The sequence below is a fragment of the Rissa tridactyla genome, chromosome Z (assembly GCF_028500815.1).
Source record: "Rissa tridactyla isolate bRisTri1 chromosome Z, bRisTri1.patW.cur.20221130, whole genome shotgun sequence".
Classification (NCBI taxonomy): domain Eukaryota; kingdom Metazoa; phylum Chordata; class Aves; order Charadriiformes; family Laridae; genus Rissa; species Rissa tridactyla.
The window spans coordinates 67,520,932-67,544,389 of record NC_071497.1 but is presented as its reverse complement, the minus strand read 5'-3'; the positions used below and the strand labels follow the sequence as shown (position 1 = coordinate 67,544,389).

At 40.4% G+C, this 23,458-nt stretch overlaps 1 protein-coding gene across 2 annotated transcripts in view; it reads left to right on the top strand.

Moving 5' to 3' along the window:
* IL31RA (interleukin 31 receptor A) overlaps window positions 1-19,012 on the top strand; it is a 40,791-nt gene extending 21,779 nt beyond the window's left edge. Inside the window, exons 9-16 of one of the 2 annotated variants that reach the window (XM_054186301.1) lie at window positions 32-248; window positions 1,717-1,899; window positions 4,258-4,359; window positions 5,735-5,881; window positions 8,448-8,588; window positions 13,378-13,471; window positions 15,045-15,123; window positions 15,923-19,012. In XM_054186301.1, the coding sequence (XP_054042276.1) occupies window positions 32-248; window positions 1,717-1,899; window positions 4,258-4,359; window positions 5,735-5,881; window positions 8,448-8,588; window positions 13,378-13,471; window positions 15,045-15,123; window positions 15,923-16,522 (1,563 nt within the window). In that variant the 3' untranslated portion in view covers window positions 16,523-19,012. The remainder of the gene's footprint in view (window positions 1-31; window positions 249-1,716; window positions 1,900-4,257; window positions 4,360-5,734; window positions 5,882-8,447; window positions 8,589-13,377; window positions 13,472-15,044; window positions 15,124-15,922) is intronic. The other variant, XM_054186300.1, reaches the window with a different exon arrangement.
* The last annotated feature ends 4,446 nt before the right edge of the window (window positions 19,013-23,458 follow it).

The window sequence follows — 23,458 nt, the reverse complement described above, 5'->3', positions numbered from 1 at the left end:
AAGACTTACTACTGCATATTTTTTATAATAGCCATTAAACAGCTTTCCACCTTCTGGGAGAATTCTAGGCTACAAAATAAAGTATTTTCCAGAAAACAATGCTGCGCTTAAAATGACAAGCACCTCTGCTGATACAAAAATTGTTTTACTTTTAAATGAAGAGGCGTATATAATATCTATTACTGCCTATAACTCTGCTGGAAATTCTCCTGAAGCTATTTTGAGGATTCCATCCACTGATGAAAAAAGTAAGATTTCTCAGTATTGTGATATATTTTTCTCATTAACAAAAAATGCTCTTCCTGACATCTGTTTGACTTCTGTTATAATGGAAGCAAAATTGTGCTAAGGACTTTTGTCATAGATCTCTCTCTATACTGAACTGTATTATGTACAAAGCTCTGTAGTCAGAACGATATTATCTGGTTGTTGTAATTTGCTATCACATATCATGTTTTTGTTGTAGGTGATTATCGATGGGGTTTTTGTTTTGAGATACAGTTGCTGAGATATCAGCAATTTCTTACCTCATTAGAATTTCTATTTTATTGCCTTCTGAGGGTTTTTTGGTTTTGTTTTTTTCTTTAACCTTGGGTCTCACAAATAAATTTATAGAGCCCCATCCAATTCTTTCTCATGCCTTCACTAGGTCATAAAATTGGTTACCACAGGGCATTAATTGTAGTGCATTTAACAACATCATTCAAAGATGTGTTTAATAGAAGTCCATAAGATGCACCAGTGGAAGCAAAGGGAGAAATATTGTGTTTATTTTCATTTCACTCTCATTCCCAAAGTGCCCCATCCCAGCCGCTGCCAGGGTGAGGAAGCCTGTCCACTCTAGCACAACAGTTGTGCTCTTTGAATCTTAGGTTTAATCCTGATATCTCTGTGAGCCTTGTATTGCAACATCCTGCTGCCTGCCTGTGATCCCTAAGAGAGGTTGCATTTGACACACTTCAGTCAGTTCTCCTACAGCAGTCATTCATGACATAAGTGTAAGCATTCCCCTGGAATTGCTCAATCAAATTCCAGTCTAATCAGAAAACTGGATATATGGACGTGATGTCATTTTGTCCTGGAGGTTGCTGACTACCTCCCTGTCTGCTGCTGTACACCACAATAAATGTTTTTCTGATTTTTCCATGCTGTGACATGCTTTTTTTCCCCTCCGTACGTCTCTTTTCCCTCTGCTTCACCAGAAAGCTTTTTCCCTCTGCTTTGCCAGGTCGGGTTTTCACTCAGACTTTCATTACCTCTGATCTGCAGGTTGATGGTTCACTTTTGCTTCACTGTCATTCATGACCTTTCTGTCTTGATTTACCGTTTTCCTATTGCCTTTATCATCTCAACCAAAACTTGCTTATCTGCACCACCTGTAAAGTTGGTAGTAAATTGGTTTGTAAAATTTTACAAACAGTAAAATTCAGATCCTAAAAGAGAGAGTGCTCTTTGATTACGTATATGTAAATCTCCTTGAGTATCATCGCCTCAATCCCCCCTCCCCTTTTCATTGTAACAATTCTTACGTGCTTAAAGTATTTTGAGTACATGTGCGTGAACATAGGTATAAAGTAACCTTTTAAACTTTTTTTCAACCTTGACTAAGTCCCACCATCTTCTAACAAAGCAGTCTCAGCTTGCTATAATTGATTTGTTTTCTTGCTGGAGTTGTTATGAAGATAGAGTTGATGACACTTTGTGTTAAATTTTTAGCTCCTCAGATTATTGGAACAGTGAAGACCTTTACAACAGATGAAGAAGTGGTTGTGGTCTGGATAGCCTCTGAACCAGAAGTAACCGAATACGTAGTGGAGTGGTATGAAGAATTGGAGACAGATCCTTTTAGTAGATCATGGCAATATGTATCAAATTCTACAAACTGGAAAACTAATAAAAGTATGTTCATTTATCAGTTACAGCTGTAACAATGTACATATATATGTATTTATGTATATTTATTTATAAGTAGACTGTAAAGAACAAGGATCAATTTATTCAACTTTTCTCAGACTATTCTCAAAAATAACAGTATTACATGCTTTATTGAAATCTGTGCATGTAATTTAATAGTAATTTTAACTCTGCAATTTTCATGCAACATGCAAGGGGGTATTTGCTTATATGTATGCTTATATATCCCACCTTATATGGGATATAAGATTAGGCTACAGATTTCATGTTTAAGCACTTCTGTGGCTTGATCTTACACCATGAATCTTCCAGTCGGGAGGCCAATGACAGATGTATGCTATTTTAGCAGAGAAATGTAGAACCAAAAAAATGAATTTGAAGACGGGAAAAGATCATGTGCTAGATATGTGTTAGAGAGAGAACGAGAAACCTGAAAAAGGATTTGAGGGAGAATTCTACTTTAAAATAAGCAAGTGGAGTGATTGGTCGATCTGGTACGTTCAGTGTCACATAGTCACATTTGTATTATGACCTAAGGCATTTCTAAGAGATTTCAGTGGCCTTGTGATGCAGGTACAAATAGGCGAGGATCTGCTCACTTTTTTGTTTTAGAGGCTGACTTTTTTTTAACAGATAATCTCTCTAAGAGGTAATGTTTTCCTTATGTATATGTAGTTTCGATGAAAAACAGAACAACGTACAGCGTTCGAGAGATATGTGCAAAGGCAAAGCGGTGTATGTTGATGTCATTGTGAATATCCCACGCACATTACATTTAGTGAAATGCATCTACTGTTCTTTATCTGTTTGGATATTTTTTTTTTTACAAACACAGAAATAATGGTGAAAATGTTTCATATAATATATGTAATATATGTTGTAAGTGGATCTTGGATTATTAGCTCTTTGGTTCTTCACTAGTGAAATTAAATTTATCAAATTTGAAAGCGGTTCTTGTTCATACAAGGATCTTCCTGAATCCTACATCAGGGAAAAAGAGTGCCTAAAGTTTTCAGAAAACAAGTACCCTGCATTTTCTGAAGTGAAAATGGGCACTTGGTTCATTAATAATGAATATAGCTAGCTTACTCATGCAATTTGTCTTACTGGCTCAGATAACAGTGATTTAAATACTGTTTCTATGCTATAGTAAAACAAATTAAACAAAAAATCTGCTTGAAGTAAAGTTCAAGAGCAGTTTATTACACATTGAACTGAGATGGGTCAGTCTGGAGTCTTATGCTGAAAGTTACACTATTTTAGCAATTTACTGTGAGGAATAAATGTTATTTATAGCTGTTCTCAATATTTCCAAAAACCCCAGCTTTCCTCCTCAGCATTATCAGGAGATCTTTGTTTGCCCCAAGCACAACTCACATTAGAAAAGTCAAGGCAAATTCAGACTTACTGTTATTCAGGTCTGATTCTGGCATTCTTTTGTGGAATTATTTTAAGGATGACACGTGGTCCATCGTAACTTTTGCTGGGTTGCAATAAGTGTAAGGGACTGAAAAAGCAGCAGATAGCCGCTACAACGCAAGTACCTGCTGATAGCCGTTATTCTTGCTGAACAAGCTGCGAATCTTGAGGAGGAATGGTCTAGGAAACCCTTTACCCTGGTTTCGTCCCATGGGGTGTAAAGCCACAGTTGTGTCCTCTCAGAGCTGATGACAGTTGCTTGTAAGTAGGGCGTGCGCCCTGTTCATTGCTTGGCTGCTGGATTGTTCAGAGTTCAAAACTTCATTTACAGAAGCTTGAACTGTGTGTTGAAACACATAAAATTGTACTGCAGAGATTTCACTTGGACAATTGTGCTTTTGAGTCCAGCTGGTTAGCAGCAGACCTGCAGCTGGCATAGCCGGAACATCAACGTAGCGTTAAAAGCTGGGGCTCTGCTGTGCCTTTTAAGTTGCTTGATGTGTGACACAAAACTCTCCTCTGCAGTGCAGTAAGCCTACAGATATGTGAAATTAAAAGTATGCCAGGAGGTGTCTTTTAATACGGGTTATTCGAAAACAAAAGCTTTCTCCAAAACCTTGAACTTTTATGAGATGAATAAGAGAAGCTACTTAAGGCTGGAGTATAAGTACCCATTCAAAATATTTCTAGTGAAAAATGAGTCAGAAACCAAGTGCTCTTACGAATACTACTAAACAAAATACATTGCATTAAGGGCAGTAATGAGCAAGTGAAGCAATTAATATATGTTGTGCTTGCTAAAAAGTTGAAGAAAATAGAGGTCTGTAACAGTATATTTAGAACTGCACTGTGATTTACTCTACTTCCATTGTATTAATCTCACATAGAGAATTGTATGTAAATATTCCTGTTTTCCCTTTACAGGAAACTTTAAACCATTTATATGCTATAACATCTCAGTGTACCCTCTCTATGGAAATAAAGTAGCAGCTCCGTATTCCGTACAAAGTTATGTTCAAGAAAAAAGTACGTATTTTAAACTAATAATATTATGAAAGGTGTGTTGTGGACTGTCTCTCAGGGTGTATTATCTTTGAGCAATTTGATACTGGCATTACCGAGGAAGAGATGTAGATGCCAAAAAAAACAGGATTTGGATTTCCTGATTTCTGCTCATAGATCAGCTACTGAATTGTTCAGTAAAGAAAATTTATATCCTGTGCTGCTTGAATCCACTCTTTTGTTCTAAAGTTTACATACTGTATACAAAGCACTTGAAAAGAGTATAGCTACAAACATCACACAGTTTTTTAAACTTGCTATCTCTTAAATGTTACAGCTCATTTAGATATATAATTGAACTTGATTTTAGTGCCTGAGTACATTTACCAGTCCTAATATAGGAGGAAAATCCACTGACAGAATAAAATGGATGGTTTGAAAAGCTTGCTTTTTGTTAAATTTTATAATGTAACAAAATATTTGCAGTCCTGCATATAAAAAATGGTAAGAAGCCATGACGTTTGTAATTGGATAGAAACTGTGGATGAAATAGCATTTGGGGGGGAGAGGAGGAGGTTTCTTTATTTGTAGAATTTTAATTTGAATTCAGTGGTTTATACAGCCAGCTGAAAGAACGTGGTTTACTGGTAATTTTAAGATTTCAGGTGAAAATATCAATTTGTGTGTGCGCGTGTATAGGTCTACGCAAGTGTGCACACACACGTAGCACAATGCCCTACCGAATGGCATTAATTACTAGGAGGAAGTAATGGAGTATTGTATGTTTGAGTAATACTTACTAGCACAATGAGAACTTTGTTTTGGGTGCTTTCCTGTTTATAGGGAGCTGTGATGCTGCTAAAGGGTGTCAGAGAATGGGGGGAATGATACTTGTTTTAAAACTGAAGCGCAGAGAGCTCTTGCCTCAAAGTCACAAGCGATGCGCCTGGGGTCGTATTGTGCAGGGAGAAAGACTTTGTCTAATGTAATGGGCGAAGGCTGGGGGTGCTGGAGACCCCAGTTGAATCTTGGCTCAGCCAGAGACGCCCTGCACACACAGAGACCTTGCACCTGAGTTCCCCCATGGGTGCACAAGGATGTCTTACCTCTCGATCTCTCCCTGATGCTGTGAGGATGGAGCCTTTTCATGGTCTTGAGGTATTTGGGTGCAGTGACACTGAGAACGGTGCAAGCGCCCGAATAGGTGAGGGGAAGTATTATCACAAGAAATCACACATTAAAGAGGGTGAGAAAAGTTAAGGGCTATATCAGAGCACTAAGGTGACATACTTACTTGTACATTTGTTGTCCCTGGTATGTGTGAAGTATCACAGATAGATAACTTTGCAGGACTTAGATTGTTGTACTACTTTTTCTAATCTATAATGCTTCTGTGTAGAGCCATCAGAAGGACCTGTGGCTGAAACAGATATTCCAGGGAAAAATGAAGTTACAATTAAATGGAAGGAGATTGCAAAGGACAAAAGAAATGGATTTATCAGGAATTATACAATATTTTATAAACCTGAAGATGGAAAAGAATTGAGTAAGTATGTGTTAAACATCAACGCTTTCAACAGGGTTATGACAATCTGCTGTCTGATGATAGTTATTTTCATAGTTATTAGCACACTTTGTATGTTATGTCTGAAAATACTGGTACTAAAATGTGGCTTACATAAAGATTAAAATTTTTTTCAGGTTTAATTGAAATGATGGGGTATCCTAGTGAATAGTCCCTGCTTTAATACTGCACATGTATTCTTGCTCAATTTCTTTGTTCTGAACTTATTTTGCCCCCCACTGTTTGCTCTCAATTAATCTTTTTTGCCATTAGTGTTGCACTACCCATGATAGCACAGCCATGACTGTTGACCACATCATCCTTTCTGCTTCTCAGATGCAAATCCGGTGGATCTCCAGGTGATAAATTTAGTCAGCATATGGCAGTACTATCATTCCTTTTCTCTTTCCAGACCAAGATGGAAACTCATATATGAGAGTCTTTTTGCAGATTGTTCTCCGTTAACAGTAAAACAAAATGTCAAATTTAAAGGATTATACCAAATTAGAGAGTTTTATTTGTCAGATACTTGCTGTTTTCCCCGTTTACATATGTACTAGTCTCCCACAATCTTCAAATGTCTCTTTCATCATGACACACTTCTGAAGCAAAATGGACAAAGTCATGACAGAAGTAGAAGAGCTAAAGTGAAGATAAAATATATTTGAGAGTCTTAGATCCTGTGCAAATTCATAAATTTGAACTTTGTGAGGGTTCAGTGAATTTATAAGTTCCATGCTTGTCCTTGGAAGCGTGCCTTTCCCAGGCCCTCAGCTTCTGAAACAGTATGGTGAAAATTTTCTGGTAAAAATGTTTTTACAGTCAGTTTTGTAACAAAAGCAAAACAGCAAATGATAGCCAAGAAGCTAAAACAAGCTGCCAAGAAATAGTGGGTTTGGACGCAGTTTTTAGATTAATTGCTTCAACTGTTCTTGATTTTCTATGCTTGGTATTGCTTTTCTGCTCTGGGGGCTGGTAGCATGACTTTTTGAGCATATTCTTAATCTCCTGCTTCAGGAGTAGTATCTATACAAGGTGTCAGTATAATCCTATCTATTCAGGGCTTCTCTGGCATAAATCTCAGCAGAATCTTTTATGAGAAGTGTTTTGGTGACCTAAATTTGTTCTTCCTGTATGGTTTATGAAGAATGCTACTGGATCATTCAGTGCTTCAGAAATGCTTCTTTTTCCTCCTTTGTTTTAGACATCACTATTAGCAGACACCTAACATAATCTTTTTTTTAAAAAAAAAAGATCTCAAACTTACAAACCTTGTGATGTCTTCAGTTGCTTCTGGGTATCCAGTATGGAGCTGAGGCAAGAGTAATCTTGATAATTTTTAAATTAGAAAGAGGAAGCTGATAACTTCTGTCAAATTTGGACCTCTACATGCAATTTTTTCTGCCATGTTGGTTTCTGAGTAATTTAATGCTGAGTGCTTTGCGTGGGGTCATCCTGAAGACATGCAGCCTCATGTTATGGAGCCATATGTCTGCATATTGCTTCTGATGTAAAGCAGACTGTGCCTGTTTTAGGGGTTCAGATTAGTTTTTTTAGGAAATTAGTTTTAAATAGCAACTCAAGGGAGTTAAATTTAGATGGTGAAACCCTACTGTACTCATGTTTTTTGAGGCTTCTCTGGTCACATCTTTTTGATAAGAACAGAACGTACACTTTGTGCCAAGGTGACTTCACTGATGGCCTTTTAACTCTGGAACTTCACTTTCACCTGCTTGATTTAAGAGAAACTCAGTCTCATTAATTTCGGGACATACCGCAGCATATCTGTTTCCTGAGTGTTTCTTGACTGAACTGAATCATGACATGAGTTGGCTTTGACTTTATGGACCACAAAATGTTTTAGTGACTTTAATTACGTAATATGAACATGCTTTTAATACTGTTTGTAGCCATAGAATGTTACCATATGTGCCCTGCTTAAAAAATTCTAAAAGTGAAGTGCATCATACTAACTCGAATAATGGACAAGGTATTGGAAATGTTGAGCTCAATTCAGAAGAACATTTTGAAACTTGGAAAAAAGCTCCTGTTGATTTTGGCTTTCCTCTGACTTTATTGGGTGATATCCCAGTGCAGATAGAAAGAGTTCTTTTGGATGATCAGTGTCTAACTGCATGTACTAGTAATGTAGTTACATTTCATGAGCTGGAGAAACTATTTTAAGTTAAGTTCTTAATTTCTGAGCCTAGATTCCAGGAAATAAAGTTCTCAAAAACACTGTTTTCAATGATAAAATAAACTACAGGAGATAATAATTTGCCTATCTTTAATATTAGCAAAAAAAATATGTGTATTTATCTTTAAAAGTAAATGCATAATTGTTTATTTTTATCTCTAAATTTTTAAGTAACATTGATAAACATTGTTTGGTAATTTAAGTTTCCTCTTTCAAAGGACTGATAAGATCACTTTGTGTTTCAAGTTGTCTTTAAGAGAACTATCATTGTAAATGATGCTAAACAAGTGTACAGTTCCTTGATGTAACACTATTTCATGTGTTTATTGACATAAATCTTCTCTTAAAAAGATAAGACAGTGAACTCTGATGTTCTGCAATACAGACTGAAGTCCTTACAGGCTAATACGCAATATACAGTCTATATCATGGCAAGCAATGAAGCTGGTGGAACTACTGGAGAGCCCAAAACCTTCAAGACTTTGAAATTCAGTAAGTAATATTCCAGCTTAGTTATTACTATTTTAAAAACAGATTTGGGAGTAAGAAATATAGGACATTTTTGTTTAGGCATTTGTTTATTTCTCTTTCTTTTTTTTTTAAATTAGTGTTAAACAAAACAAGGAAGAATTACCACAACAGTAGCTGAATTTAACTAAATTTCATTGATCACCTCACAGACTAAAACCTCAGGTTTAGAAGTCAACCCCCAAAATCTTTATTTTGCTGTCAATAAAGCTGTGGAATACTGTGGATGTTTGTGGGAGTAACAGTTTGTATGTTGTCAATTATGGGATGGGGTGCCCCACAGCTTATTAAAAAGTAGACATTTCCATCTGAGATACTAGATTTAGAATAGCTGTGCAATGTGTTGCATCTCTTCTTCTACATAAACTCGACTAATGCATGAGTGCACAGGTTGTGGCCAGTGTGTGTGGGGAAATACTTTTTCCTATTTCTTACTATTTCAGCCATATTTTATCAAGGAGGCTGGTATGATGGCTGTGGGTCAGAGGTTCAGACACTTCCTCATTTTTAGTTCTGGAAGAGTGTTTTCAATACATACATAAAATGTCATAGTGGTGGCCAAACTGAAATATAAAAAAGTGCTTGATCTATCCTTAAATTTGTCACGGGACATCATAGAATCATAGAACCATAGGGTTGGAGGGACCTCTGGAGATCATGTAGTCCAACCCCCCTGCCAGAGCAGGGTCACCTAGAGAAGGTTGCACAGGAATGCGTCCAGGTGGGTTTGGAATGTCTCCAGAGTTGGAGACTCCACCACCTCTCTGGGCAACCTGTTCCAGTGCTCTGCCACCCTCAAAGTAAAGAGGTTCCTCCTCACGTTTAGGTGGAACTTCCTATGTTCAAGTTTGTGCCCATTACCTCTTGTCCTGTCACTGGGCACCACTGAGAAGAGCCTGGCCCATCCTCCTGACACCCATCCTTTAGGTATTTATAAGCATTGATAAGATCCCCCCTCAGTCTTCTTTTTTCCAGACTGAAAAGACCCAAATCCCTCAGCCTTTCTTCATAAGAGAGGTGTTCCAGTCCCCTCATCATCTTGGTAGCCCTTTGCTGCACCCTCTCCAGCAGTTCCCTGTCCTGCTTGAACCAGGGAGCCCAGACCTGGACACAGTACTCAAGGTGAGGCCTCACCAGGGCAGAGCAGAGGGGGAGGATGACCTCCCTCAACCTGCTGGCCACACTCTTCTTGATGCACCCCAGGATGCCATTGGCCTTCTTGGCCACAAGGGCACATTGCTGGCTCATGGTCATCCTGTTGTCCACCAGGACTCCCAGGTCTCTTTCCACAGAGCTGCTCTCCAGCAGGTCAGCCCCCAGCCTGTACTGGTGCATGGGGTTATTCCTCCATGGGGTTATTCCTCCATGGGGTTATTCCTCCCCAGGTGCAGCGCCCTACACTTGCCCTTGTTGAACTTGATTAGGTTCCTCTTTGCCCAACTCTCCAGCGTGTCCAGGTCTCTCTGTATGGCGGCACAACCTTACGGTGTGTCAGCCACGCCTCACAGTTTTGTGTCATCAGCAAACTTGCTGAGGGTGCACTCTATCCCTTCATCCAGGTCTTTGATGAATATATTGAAGAGGACTGGACCCAGTACTGACCCCTGGGGAACACCACTCGTCGCTGACCTCCAATTAGCCTCTGTGCCCCTAATCACAACCCTCTGAGCTCTGTCTTTCAACCGGTTATCTATCCACCTTACTGTCCATTCATCAAGCCCACTCTTCCTAAGCTTCCCTATGAGGATGCTGTGGGAGACCGTGTTGAACGCCCTGCTTAAGTCAAGGTAGACAACATCTACCGCCCTCCCCTTATCTATCCATCCAGTCACGCCATCATAGAAGGCTATCAGATTAGTCAGACATGATATCCCCTTGGTGAATCCATGTTGACTACTTCTGACAGCTTTCTTTTCCTCCACATGCCTTGAGATGATGCCCAGAACTAGCTGTTCCATCATCTTTCCAGGGATGGAGGTGAGGCTGACTGGCCTGTAGTTCCCTTGCTCCTCCTTCTTGCCCTTTTTGAAGACTGGAGTGACATTGACTTTCCTCCAGTCCTCAGGCACCTCACCTGTTCTCCAGGACCTTTCAAAGATGATGGAGAGCGGCCCAGCAATGACTTCCGCCAGCTCCCTCAGCACTCTCGGGTGCATCCCATCGGGGCCCATGGACTTGTGAATATCTAATTGATCTAATTGATTCCTCATTCGATCCTCCTCAACCCAAGGAAAGTCTTCTTCTTTCCCCGTTACTTCCCGCAATGACTGGGACTCCTGAGGGCTGGGCCGAGCAGTAAAAACCAAAGCAAAGAAGGCATTCAGTAACTCCGCCTTCTCCACATCCTCCGTCACCATGGCTCCTGTTTCATTCAACAGTGGGCCCACAACTTCTCTCGTCTTCCTTTTGCTTCCAGTATACTTGTAGAAGCCTTTCCTGTTGAGCTTGACATACATGGCCAGGTTTAACTCCAGGGTGGCCTTGGCTTTCCTTGTTTCATCCCTGCACGCTCTGGCAGCATTCTTGTAATCCTCCCAAGGGGTCAGTCCCTTCTTCCACTTATTGTAGACTTCCTTCTTCCACTTGAGCTTTTTCAGAAGCTCCTTGCTCAACCATGCATGTCTCCTGCTTCCCTTGGCCGATTTCTTTCTCTTAGCAATGCACCAATCCTGAGCTTGGAGGAAGTGGTCTTTGAATATCAACCAGCCTTCTTGAGCGCCTTTGCCTTCCAGAGCCCTAGCCCATGGGATCTCTCCAAGCAGTCTCTTGAAGAGGTCGAAGTTAGCCCTCCTGAAATCCAACGTTGTAATTTTACTTCTTGATGTTTTGTGCGTGGTACCCATGATCCTGAACTCTATCATTTCATGATCACTACAACCTAGGGTGCCCCCAACCTTAATGTCCTCCACCACTCCCTCTGTGTTTGTCAGTACCAGGTCCAGGAGTGCTCCTCTCCTTGTTGTCTCCTGCACCACCTATGTCAAGAAGTTATCATCAATGCACTGGAGGAGCCTCCTGGACTGTGCATGCCTGGCTGTGTGGTCTTCCCAGCAGGTATCAGGGTGATTGAAGTCCCCCATGAGAACCAAGGCCTGCGATTGCGAGGCTACCTTCAGCTGTCTGTAGAAAGCCTCATCAGCTTCCCCATCCAGATCAGGTGGCCTGTAATAAACACCCACAACAGTGTCCCTCATATTTGCCTGCCCCTTAATCCTTACCCATAAGCTCTTGACCCTCTCGTCATCTGCCCCTAGTGAGAGCTCGATGCATTCCAAATGCTCTCTCACATAGAGTGCAATTCCACCACCATGCCTCGCTGGTCTGTCTTTCCTGAAAAGGACGTAGCCATCCACGACAGTATTCCAGTCATGTGAGCTGTCCCACCACGTCTCAGTAGTTGCAATGAGATCGTGGCCCTGCAAAAGCACACAGATCTCCAGCTCTTCCTGCTTATTCCCCATGCTGCGTGCAGTGGTGTATAAGCATTTCAGAGAGGGAGTCGTGTGTGTAGTTTTGACCCTAGAGATGTGGTGTGCCTTCTGGCTCTCAGAAATACTGGCACACTGGCCAACGAGCGCTGAGCAACTACTCCCTGGCACCTCACCAGCAAGCCCAGTACCATCCCCGCCCCCCTTCAAATCTAGTTTAAAGCCTTCTCAATGAACCCTGATAAGTCTTGTCCTAGAACCCTTTTTCCCCTGGAAGTCAAGGTATTCCTGCCTGTTACCAGCAGACCAGGTGTTTTGTGGATCAGGCCATGATCAAACTACCCAAAATCCTGCGGGTAGCACCAGGCTTGAAGCCAGGCATTGATCTGCTGGCTCCTCCTATTTACCCCCTCGTCATTCCCCGCAACTGGGGGGACAGATGAGAACATAACTTGTGCTCCCGATCCCTTGACCAGGCGTCCCAGGGTCTTGAAATCTTTCTTCATTGCCCTTGGACGACTTCTTGTTACCTCATCGCTGCCTACCTGAAAGAGCAAAAGTGGGTAGTAGTCTGAGGGCCTTACCAGGGAAGGAAGCATCCTTTTCACATCCTTGACCTGGGCCCCAGGGAGGCAGCAGAAGCTAATTTATTTTTTACCTGTAAATTCATCTGCTAGTTTGCCAGTCAAATGCAGGGTAAGTTAGGCTACACTGAGGTCTGGTGTCTGTTGTTGTCAGTACACACCTCTGGCAGGTGTTTGGAAGCTAGCTCAGAAATCTATGCACTGTTTCAGTCGGGGTAACTGCATTTTTTGTTTATTTAAAACCTACCTATCTCCTGCATTGATTTTACTATTTATTTTGTAGTAATAGGTAGAAGTGGCACTATATGGCAAATCCAAGTGACTCTAAAACAACATGTGTCCAGAGAGGTGGTAGACTTTTCACCCTAGACTTTCAAAGGTCGGCTTGGTATGACCCTAACCGACCTGATTCTCATTTCAAAGTTGGACGAGGAGACCTGCAGATGTCTTTTTAAATAAAGGGAATCCTAAAATGCAATAAATCTGTTTCTGAGATATTCTGATCATCATGAGCTGCTTTTCTGGCTCAGTGACTGTGACTTGTTGGGTTCAAATTACTCATCTTCTGCCATGTCGTACAATAAATACCATACAGTGTTCTGAGTAATAGTGGCTAGTTTTGTCAGAGCTTTTTACAGTTGTTCTAATTAGGTGACTTGGGTGTTGAAAATTAACTGTTTTAAGGGAATATGTAAAGAAATGGTAAACATCTGTGGGTTGTTTTTTTCCCTCCCTCTAAAGATAAAGAAGATGTTATTTTCATTGCTCTACCCGTTGGATTAAGCATGTTGTTTCTGTTAGGCCTTTGGATAACATGCATTTTGAAAAAACATGCGTGAGTACATTTTCTACCTTCTAAAACTGAATGCAATTCATTAATTTTGACTTGTAAAAGGCAAACTTTTGTATATATTATAGATGCTTTTGCTGCATTCCAAACCAACGTAAAATTAAGAAAATAAGCAACTGGAGAAACAAATAACTAAACATACACCTTTTAACTGCTGTTAATGTGCTATAGTCCAAAAAAAAATGTGAATTTTAGAAAATGCAGTAAATCAGAGCAAAAGAAATCGGAGAAACAGTTTTACTTATCACCTGTATCAATTTATCAAAACTGCTACGTGCCATTTGCAATTCCATGGTCAATCAAGTGAGGGGAGCATACTTTAAGTCAGTTACTGAAAAGTTAATAACGCCAAAAAAAAGTTTCCCAGGCACTCTTATCTGCTAGTAAACCACTAGAACACACTTCACAGAACCCCTATTGCTTACCTTAGCTACATTAATATTACTTTCATTAGTTTGTGACACTCCCTTGAACTGTAAAGAAGTCATGAAGAAACTAGAAATTACATCATGTGGAAGCATTTGTATGCTTGATCCATGAGTATGGATCCATATGGATCCATGATTCATAATCCTTTTATCTGCTGTTACAGATGTCCCCTGCCAGGGGACAATTGCTTTCTCAGAGCATTGGGGATGGTATAACATCCAAAAGGTGACTGTGAGGATTTTTTAAGGTTATAAAATGTGCTTTTCTTTAGGATGAAAAGTGAGTGGGTTGTTTGACTGAAGCTTAATAAGGAAGTTAAAAATCTTCACTATTTTGGAGTGTTCTAAGCTATTAGTACCCAGATTGTAGTCACGTGAAGCATCAGGTAGTAAGTATAGCTGAAGTAGTAAATATAATTTCCAGCTCTTTTACATTTTCATCTGTATTGTGTATTCTGAATTTTCACAATAGTAAGAAACTATGTTTTGATTCTGGAGAATAGTTTGAGATGTAGTTGAGTGTTTATATTCTTGTGTAGCTCAAATTGCAATGTGAAAAGACAAGCTATGGCCTGGTTTTTGTTCACTTATATATATACCCAGTATCAATTACTGATTAATTTTTTTTCCTTTTTACTTCTATATTGGACAGGTATAAGCTACAGTGCCAATTAGCATCATTTATCTGCTGTTAACACATGAACTCGGAGTAGCTCTAGTGTGGTGTAGTGCTAGGGACATTTACCTAGAGCAAAGTTTAGCTGAGGTGGCTTTTCACTGAAGAGCCACCCTGAAACATGATCACAACAGGTTTTGTATACAGTCTTATTTTGCTGTGCTATTATTTGATCTACTATATAATAATAGTTTTAAAAACCCACATTTGTGCATTAGTAATTTTTCTGCAATGTTGCTGTAACCCAAGATTTTTACTTGTTGAGATTTTTTGTAATAAAAATTAACGTGAGGGAAATGAATTTTGGTGAAAAAGATTGTGTTAATGTAGGAAAGAGTTCCTTTGTGAAAGTTTGGTATTTTAGCAGTATTGGGGCTTTCTAGGAGTTTGTTAATTTTATTTTTAATAATCCCTTTCTTTCACCATGTGACTAGAATTCTGTTCTCAATCATAGGTTTAAAAAAGTTTGCTGGCCTGATATACCCAATCCTGCAGAAAGCATGGCAGTGGAATGGCCTCTTGATGCATCTATGGTAATAATTTGCAACTTTATGTATTAAAAAAGAGATGAAATGGAGAGAAGTCCTTCTTTGACAGCCATTTAAGTCTAAATAAAAAAAAATGTTGGGTTTCATTCTTCTGTTTAAGTGCTATAAAATGCTTTTAATTGGATTTCAAACTAATAGAAAAGATGAATCTTTATAAAGTATATTAATTTAATTCTTACATGATAACGAGAAACAATATTTTGAAGTTATAAAGTGACTGTGGACATGCCTTATTAAATAAAGTCAATTAAATTTGCTCAGGTTATTGAGCCTTATAGGTCGGATTCCCACATCTGGGTATCTCTTCCCTTCTCCACAAATATGTAGTGCAGCATACAATAAGATTTGGTATATTATTTCTGTCTTTTTTTATTGTTGGATATTTATTCCTTATTAAAGTTTTGATGTTTATTTTAGTGAAGTGGAGTTGATCAGGTTTACTTTGAAAGTGTAATCTGCAGAGAATGGCATTTAGACTTTAGTCTGAAAAATGGTTGGTTAGAGTGGAAAGGATGGAAACAGTCCAAGCCTGATTCCGCGCCTTATTCTATTAAGCACAGAAAACCCAGTATGAGAGTGTTTAACAAGTGAACCGAATAACATTGTAATTTTTAGTACTCATTCACGTATAATTGCATCCCAGATGAAATGCACATGGACTCCTTATTAATGCACTTTTAAAATTGAGTCAAACCTATCTCAAATGCCAATATTTTATCTGTTAAAAAAATAAATGAATACATAAACCTGTATAACTTTCCAATGTATCTCTTTGTACTGACAGAATAATTCATTTTTGAAGGGGGCAACATCTGAGGCTAAAACCATAGACTTTGAAGACCTAAGTGTTTTGGAACATTGTTTTCCCGAAGAAAGTCAGGAAGGATCATTACTAATGCATTGTGAAAACCATGTTTCTGAATGTACGGATGTTAATACAAAAGGCATGATTAATGGAGATAAAAAGATACGGTATAATGAAGAAAATGAAGTTGCTAAATGTTTTTCACCACCCATGTCTTATATAATTACTGATCAAGGTATCGGAAGTCAAACGCATTCAGCTTCGACACCAGTGAAGGAAATCCAACCCATAGAAATGCTGGAAAAAGATTTACGTGAATTCCAAAAGACTTCAATTAAAAATGAAGAAAATGATAATGAAGAAGTTCTAAAGCTGGAAAATTTCAGTGAAAAAGCACTGTTCAATCCGTACCTTAAAAATTCTGTTAAAACAAGGGAATTTCTTATTTCTGAGAACTTGCCAGAGTGCAATAAGAATGAATCCGAAAGCCAGTCAACTGTTTTACCTCCTTTTCAACAAAATGCCACGGGACAATCCTACATAACGCTGGACGTGTTCGGGCTATCCACGGCTCCTTAGTGGGAGGAAACGTTCCCTTGTAAAGTCCCCTTGTGAGATGTATCTTGACACTGCTGCCCATTTGTGTTCCTATGTTCTAGACTGGCTGATCTCAGTTAATTTGGATGAAAACACCCCCTTCCTCTGAACAACTGTGAAGTAAATTTTTGCACTGTGTTTATACCTGTAGGGTTCACTTTCAGTGTGGGGTGGGTTGGGGGGTTTTTGTTTTTTTTTCAGTTGTTTTTTTCTAACCAGATAGATGTGCCAGTAGTGAGGCAAAGGAAGTGGCTTTTCTTATTTCTTCTGAGTTCTCCCAGATCAGTCTGCTAAAGCAAACTCTTCTTTACTGATGAAGCATCCCGCAGTGGAAGCAGCTCACTGGTTTCTGCCCAGGCTACCAGTTCCCATGACTGAGTGCTGCTGGGCAAACGTGGACTGACGTGGACACAGCCAGCATCTGACGAATCCTTTGTTACGTGACATGGAGTGGAACAGCTTTCCTGTTCTTATTTCCCTCGATTGTTTTGTATCTGGTTTTATGCATAGTGTTCCTCCAGTTTTACAAATACTTGGTAGATTTCAGTAATTGTCTTTTTGCATCCTGACTCTTGAATCTCTGGTTTGGCTCATAGTTTCCCTGTCTTTAATGAGAGGATGTTTGTTATGTGTATGCTATTGACTTATCTGAATTTTGGAAAAGGGAGGGTTATTCTGGCTTTGTTGCTTCCTTCCCTTTCTCTTGCATTTTTGTGCTGCTTTTGTGTCTCCTGTTTGTTTGATGTTTTTCAAAACTCTTCTTATATAAAGGAAGATATCCTTTATCTGCAGGGTATCTTCTTGTTCCTTTGCCTCTAATTTCTCCCAGGTTAAAACTGTGTTTCCCAGTTGAGGCTTTGATATTTTGAACTGAAAAAAAATATTCAACTAAATACAGCATCTTATGTTGGAATAAGCCCTGAGTTTATATTTAGGAAATATTTTTCTGGAGGTATTGAAAAAACACTAAGTCTACAAAACATCCGCAGATATCCCCTGGTAACTGATTTAGGATTAAAGATTTCTACATGAAGGCTATAACTTTTGTAATTTGTTTTATGATTTTGATAAGTCACAAAGCTACTTGTAGTTTCCATTTTATATAGCAGCAATTAAGCAGGAAACTCGCCATCACGCTAATTTTTTTTTCAGCAGGAACGAGGCTATTACTGTAAAATTCTTACTGAAATATTTACTATGTTAAATGCCAGGTTAAAAAAAAGAGATGGAGAGTCAACTCTAAGTAAAATGTGTTAAAAGGCGGTGTTGAGTATGACATACATATGGCATATAGTTGTTTTAAGACTTAAAACTATTTTCCCAGTATTTAAAGGCTTGACAGCATCAGCCTTGTCTGTGTATATCTACAGAGTCCTTTAGGGGTGAGAAAGATACAGGAGTCATGGGGATAGAAAAGTGAGAGACAAATGTGACTAGGCATAGAAAGCCTTTCATTTCTGCGCAGGAAGAGGAGTGGGAGAATGGAAAATATATTGTCCAGCATGAATGAAGAGGCTGAGCCTTACCCTGGCTTATGCTGGGGAAGACAGGGTAAAGTTTGCATTAAGTTTTTCACCTATAGTTTGGAAGCTGCTCTTACTTATAGCAATGTTTGTTTAGTTTCCAAGAAAGGATAAAAAATTTTCTGCAAATGTTCCTTCTACAGCAACACTGATTTCCACTTTCCCAACCACAGTCCTATAAGCCAAAATGTATATATGTCTGTTCTTAAAAGCCCTTGCTTACTTAGGTAAGTCATGCTCTGAAATGAGCATGGGACACAGCTTTGGTTGAGTCAATGCTCCTGCTGCTTCACTCCCTTCTGGTCTTACTGCTCACAGCCACCTTGCCCTTTCCTAGCGTGCAGAAGTCACTGAATCATTCACAGCAGGTTTTTTTTCCCCCTTAAATCTCAGTATTTGTTTCAATATCACAAGATTTAAGAATAATACAGAGCTATTTTGGGGCCTGTCTAGGAATTGTTTAGCAGCCTTATGGAAGCTTCATACTCTGAGTTGCATGATCGAGTCGGGTAAAAAATAAAAATAATGCCACCTTTAAGAGATCATTAGAAAGGGGAGCTTCTTGATGGGTGGTTTGGGTAGAGTCTCCCTGTAACATCTCTTAGCTTCTGGAGGGTAAGTAATAACCTGCTTTTCCATCCCATTTTATTTCCTTCTCTGTTGCTATTATGCTCTTTTCTTCTGTTTTCTGATTTTCGTGACCATTGTTTTATCTGAAAAAGAGTAATGCAATAAGTGGGCTCAGTACATCTCAGAAATTAGGGCTGCCTTTTGCCCATGCTTTGGAGCACCAGCTTCTTGGACTTGGTTTGTTTTGCATTCAGAGTTGTACTTTTTCTGACCTTTCACAATTTGTCTTTCAAACTAATGCTGTGAACATGAAAAAAATAAAACTGAGAGCACAAGGAAAAGTTTTTTATCAATTTATACTAAATACACCATTTAGGCATTTTAGATTTCCTTATTCATTTAGAAATATCACAGAATCACAAAATGATAGGGGTTGGAAGGGACCTCTGGAGATCACGTAGTCCAACCCCCCTGCCAGAGCAGGGTCACCTAGAGAAGGTTGCACAGGAATGCGTCCAGGTGGGTTTGGAATGTCTCCAGAGTTGGAGATTCCAACACCTCTCTGGGCAACCTGTTCCAGTGCTCTGCCACCCTCAAAGTAAAGAGGTTCCTCCTCACGTTTAGGTGGAACTTCCTATGTTCAAGTTTGTGCCCATTACCTCTTGTCCTGTCACTGGGCACCACTGAGAAGAGCCTGGCCCCATCCTCCTGACACCCATCCTTTAGGTATTTATAAGCATTGATAAGATCCCCCCTCAGTCTTCTTTTTTCCAGACTGAAAAGACCCAAATCCCTCAGCCTTTCTTCATAAGAGAGGTGTTCCAGTCCCCTCATCATCTTGGTAGCCCTTTGCTGCACCCTCTCCAGCAGTTCCCTGTCCTGCTTGAACCAGGGAGCCCAGACCTGGACACAGTACTCAAGGTGAGGCCTCACCAGGGCAGAGCAGAGGGGGAGGATGACCTCCCTCAACCTGCTGGCCACACTCTTCTTGATGCACCCCAGGATGCCATTGGCCTTCTTGGCCACAAGGGCACATTGCTGGCTCATGGTCATCCTGTTGTCCACCAGGACTCCCAGGTCTCTTTCCACAGAGCTGCTCTCCAGCAGGTCAGCCCCCAGCCTGTACTGGTGCATGGGGTTATTCCTCCATGGGGTTATTCCTCCCCAGGTGCAGCGCCCTACACTTGCCCTTGTTGAACTTGATTAGGTTCCTCTTTGCCCAACTCTCCAGCGTGTCCAGGTCTCTCTGTATGGCGGCACAACCTTACGGTGTGTCAGCCACGCCTCACAGTTTTGTGTCATCAGCAAACTTGCTGAGGGTGCACTCTATCCCTTCATCCAGGTCATTGATGAATATATTGAACAGATCTTATTATATAGGATCCAATGTATTGAATATAATCCTATTTGAAGGGATCCACAAATAAATTGAGTATTTGGGCAGTTATTTCACTTTTATAATGTCAACTGGAAATGGCAGGTTGAACATTACAATACTTTAAGTTTTTTGGTACATTTTTTTTATAGAACACCTGGTGTCATCATTCCTAGAGAGAAGCTTTTCTAGATTTCTGAAAAATGCCCATTTCTAACTCTCCTTAAAATGAAGAAAATTAATCTCTCAGGTTTATGGGTCTTTGCAAGGTTAATAGAGATCAGCTTGTGGCATAATTTCAAGATGATAATCACGCGTCTTCACAGTTGTCATTCTTCTGTATATCATACAATAATTCCTTTCTGACCATAAGGCTGATCCCTTGCAGATTATTAATAGGTCATGTTTTTCACTTACCAGATTTTTAGCTAAATGAAACGTTCAGTCTTTTGTTACATAAGTTTACCTTTAACTCACCAGAATTTTGAATTCTTTGAACGGGAATCCCACAAACTCTTTGATGTAACCTGTTACAGGCAAATTTTCCATGCTATATGACCTATGGTATTTCTGTGTTCTTCATGCCCTTTACAATTGCCCAAAGAGGGGGTAAAAGTATGTTAGTGGTTAATGCAGTGAAGAGAAGGAAGCTTCCTTCCTTCAATTAGCACTTACTTGGTCAACGAGTGCTCCTCCAGAGATGCTGAGCAGCTGCCGTAGATGGACTGGCAAGTGGTCTGAACTAGTGGGAGCTACTTAGTGTTTATCTTCTCACAATCTGTATTTCATTACATATAATATGTTATCTTTTCCTATGAAAGATTGTTTTATTATAAATAGACCTCTCTCTTTTTGAGGTAGTTGATGACTTCTCAAGATAGATGCTTCAACTTCTGTTCACAAGTGAGAAATTACTCAGAAGAGCTGCATCGCTGGTCTGAATTTGGTATCTCATGTAGCAGAGCGAAATATTTGCATGCAACAGAGCCCTAATCCGAGCACAGAGTGTGTAGGGGGGGACTTGCAGCTTCTATTCTTGCTCTGCAAATGTGTTCGTGTCACCTTTGCAGTCATTTCAACAGTCCTGCTACAATTCCTTTTGCCAGTTTTGCACAGTGATGCCATTGCGTTCGTGTCGTATGTTGCTTTGAGATTTAACACTGCAAGATGGGCAAAGGAGTCCAGGAAGGCTGGACATTCTTAAAGAAGGATATCTGAAAGGCACCAGGGCACTGTGTCCCCATGTACCCAAAGACAAGCCAACAAGGAAGAAGACCGGCCTGGCTGAACAGAGAACTTTGGCTGGAACTGAGGAAAAAAGAAGAGAGTTTATGACCTTTGGAAGAAGGGGCAGGAAATTCAGGATGGCTACAAGGATGTCGTGAGGCCATGCAGGGAGCAAATTAGAAGGGCCAAAGCTCAGCTAGAGCTTAATCTGGCAATTGCCACAAAAGACAATAAAAAATGTTTCTATAAATACATTAACAACAAAAGGAGAGCTAAGAAGAATCTCCATCCTTTATTGTGTGTGTGTGTGTGTGCTGGTTTTGTCTGAGGTAGCGTTAACTTTCTTCATAGTAGCTAGTATGGGGCTATGTTTTGGATTTGTGCTGGAAACAGTGTTGATAACACAGGGATGTTTTAGTTATTGCTGAGCAGGGCTTACGCAGCATCAAGGCCTTTTCTGCTCCTCACACCGCCCCACCAGCGAGCAGTCTGGAGGTGTGTCGCGTTAAAAGGACTGTAGTTTCGATATTTGTCTGTCAGAGTCCCAGGACTTTCACTGATTTACTATCAGATTCCCACCAAAGGACTTCCACTGAATCAGATTCACAAATAATCGAAATTAGTTACTTTATTGAGGGCAACAGTTGCAGATTCGAGATTGCCGTTGATAAATTCACTGACTACAATAGCGCTAATTACTTAAGGTTAATATTGCTAGCAAAAATAACGACAGTACAACAACCCGGGGTAACATTCACCAGAGGGTGAAAGGCGCAGCGCTTACCCAGAAAGGCGTCCCTGCCTGGGGTGGAGGAAGAGAACGCAGCCCGTCGACTGGTCCGTCAGGTATCAAGTTTCTTCTCTCCCAATTTACCAGTCATTTTCTCCATCCTTTTATCCCCAAAACTACGAGGTTTCCCTCCCCTAGGTGACGTGTAGTATGATTTGTGTGGAGAGACGAGTGCTATAGTCATATATGTTTAGCATGATCTCTAAAATCTTCATTAGCATATACAGGGTTGTCAACTTTAATATGCATTTCACAGGTAATGAGGCAAAGGTCAATTACCAGGCATGGCAGTCTCTCAAGGAAACAAAGAGCTACACAAGGTCTCTGTTATCTTGATTTTACTGTCTCTGCTGACGAAAAGCAGGGCTGTCCTGGCTCCCCAAGACTACCCCGTTATTTATGTATCCTGTGATAGCCAGACAAGCCTTCACTCCCCTGGGTTGCACAAGAGATAGCAAAGCCAGTCTTAATTGCTCTTTGAGCACAGAGACTTCACCTCATTATCCAAATTCCACAAGGTGCACTAGAAGTTGGGAAAAGACACAGCCCGGACAGCTGACCCCAACTGGCCAAAGGGATATTCCATACCATGTGACATCATGCTCAGCATATAAAGTTGGGGAAGAGTAAGGAATGGGAAGACATTTGAAGTGATGGCGTTTTGTCTTCCCAAGTAAGCATTACACGTGATGGAGCCCTGCTTTCCTGGAGATGCCTGAACACCTGCCTGCTGATGGGAAGTGGTTAATGAATTCCTTGTTTTGCTTTGCTTGCATGTGCAGCTTTTACTTTGCTTATTAAATTGTCTTTATTTCAACCCATGAGTTTTCACACTTTTACACTTCTGATTCTCTCCCCATCCCACGGGGGGCGGGGAGTGAGTGAGTGACCGTGTGGTGCTTAGCTACTGGCTGGGGTTAAACCACGATAGGGGGAAACATAGTGATGAAGGATGAGGAAAAGCCTGAGGTGCTTAATGCTGCCTTTGCCTCAGTCTTTAATAGTAAGACCAGTTGTTCTCAGGGTACCCAGCCCCCTGATCTGGAAGACAGGGACGGGGAGCAGAATAAAGCCCCCATAATCCAAGGGAAAATGGTTAGCAAGCAGACACACACAAGTCTATGGAGCCAGATGGGATCCAGCCAAGAGTACTGAAGGAGCTGGCAGAAGTGCTCACCAAGCTACTTTCCATCATTCACCAGCAGTCCCGGCTAACCAGGGAGGTCCCAGTTGGCAGGCATCTAGCAAATGTGACATCCATCTACAAGAAGGGCTGGAAAGGGCACCCAGGGAACTACAGTCCTGTCAGCCTGACCTCAGTGGCAAGGAAGGTTCTGGAGCAGATCATCCTGACTGCCATCACACAGCACACACAGGACAACCAGATGACCAGGCCCAGTCAGCATGGGTTTATGAAAGGCAGGTTCTGCTTG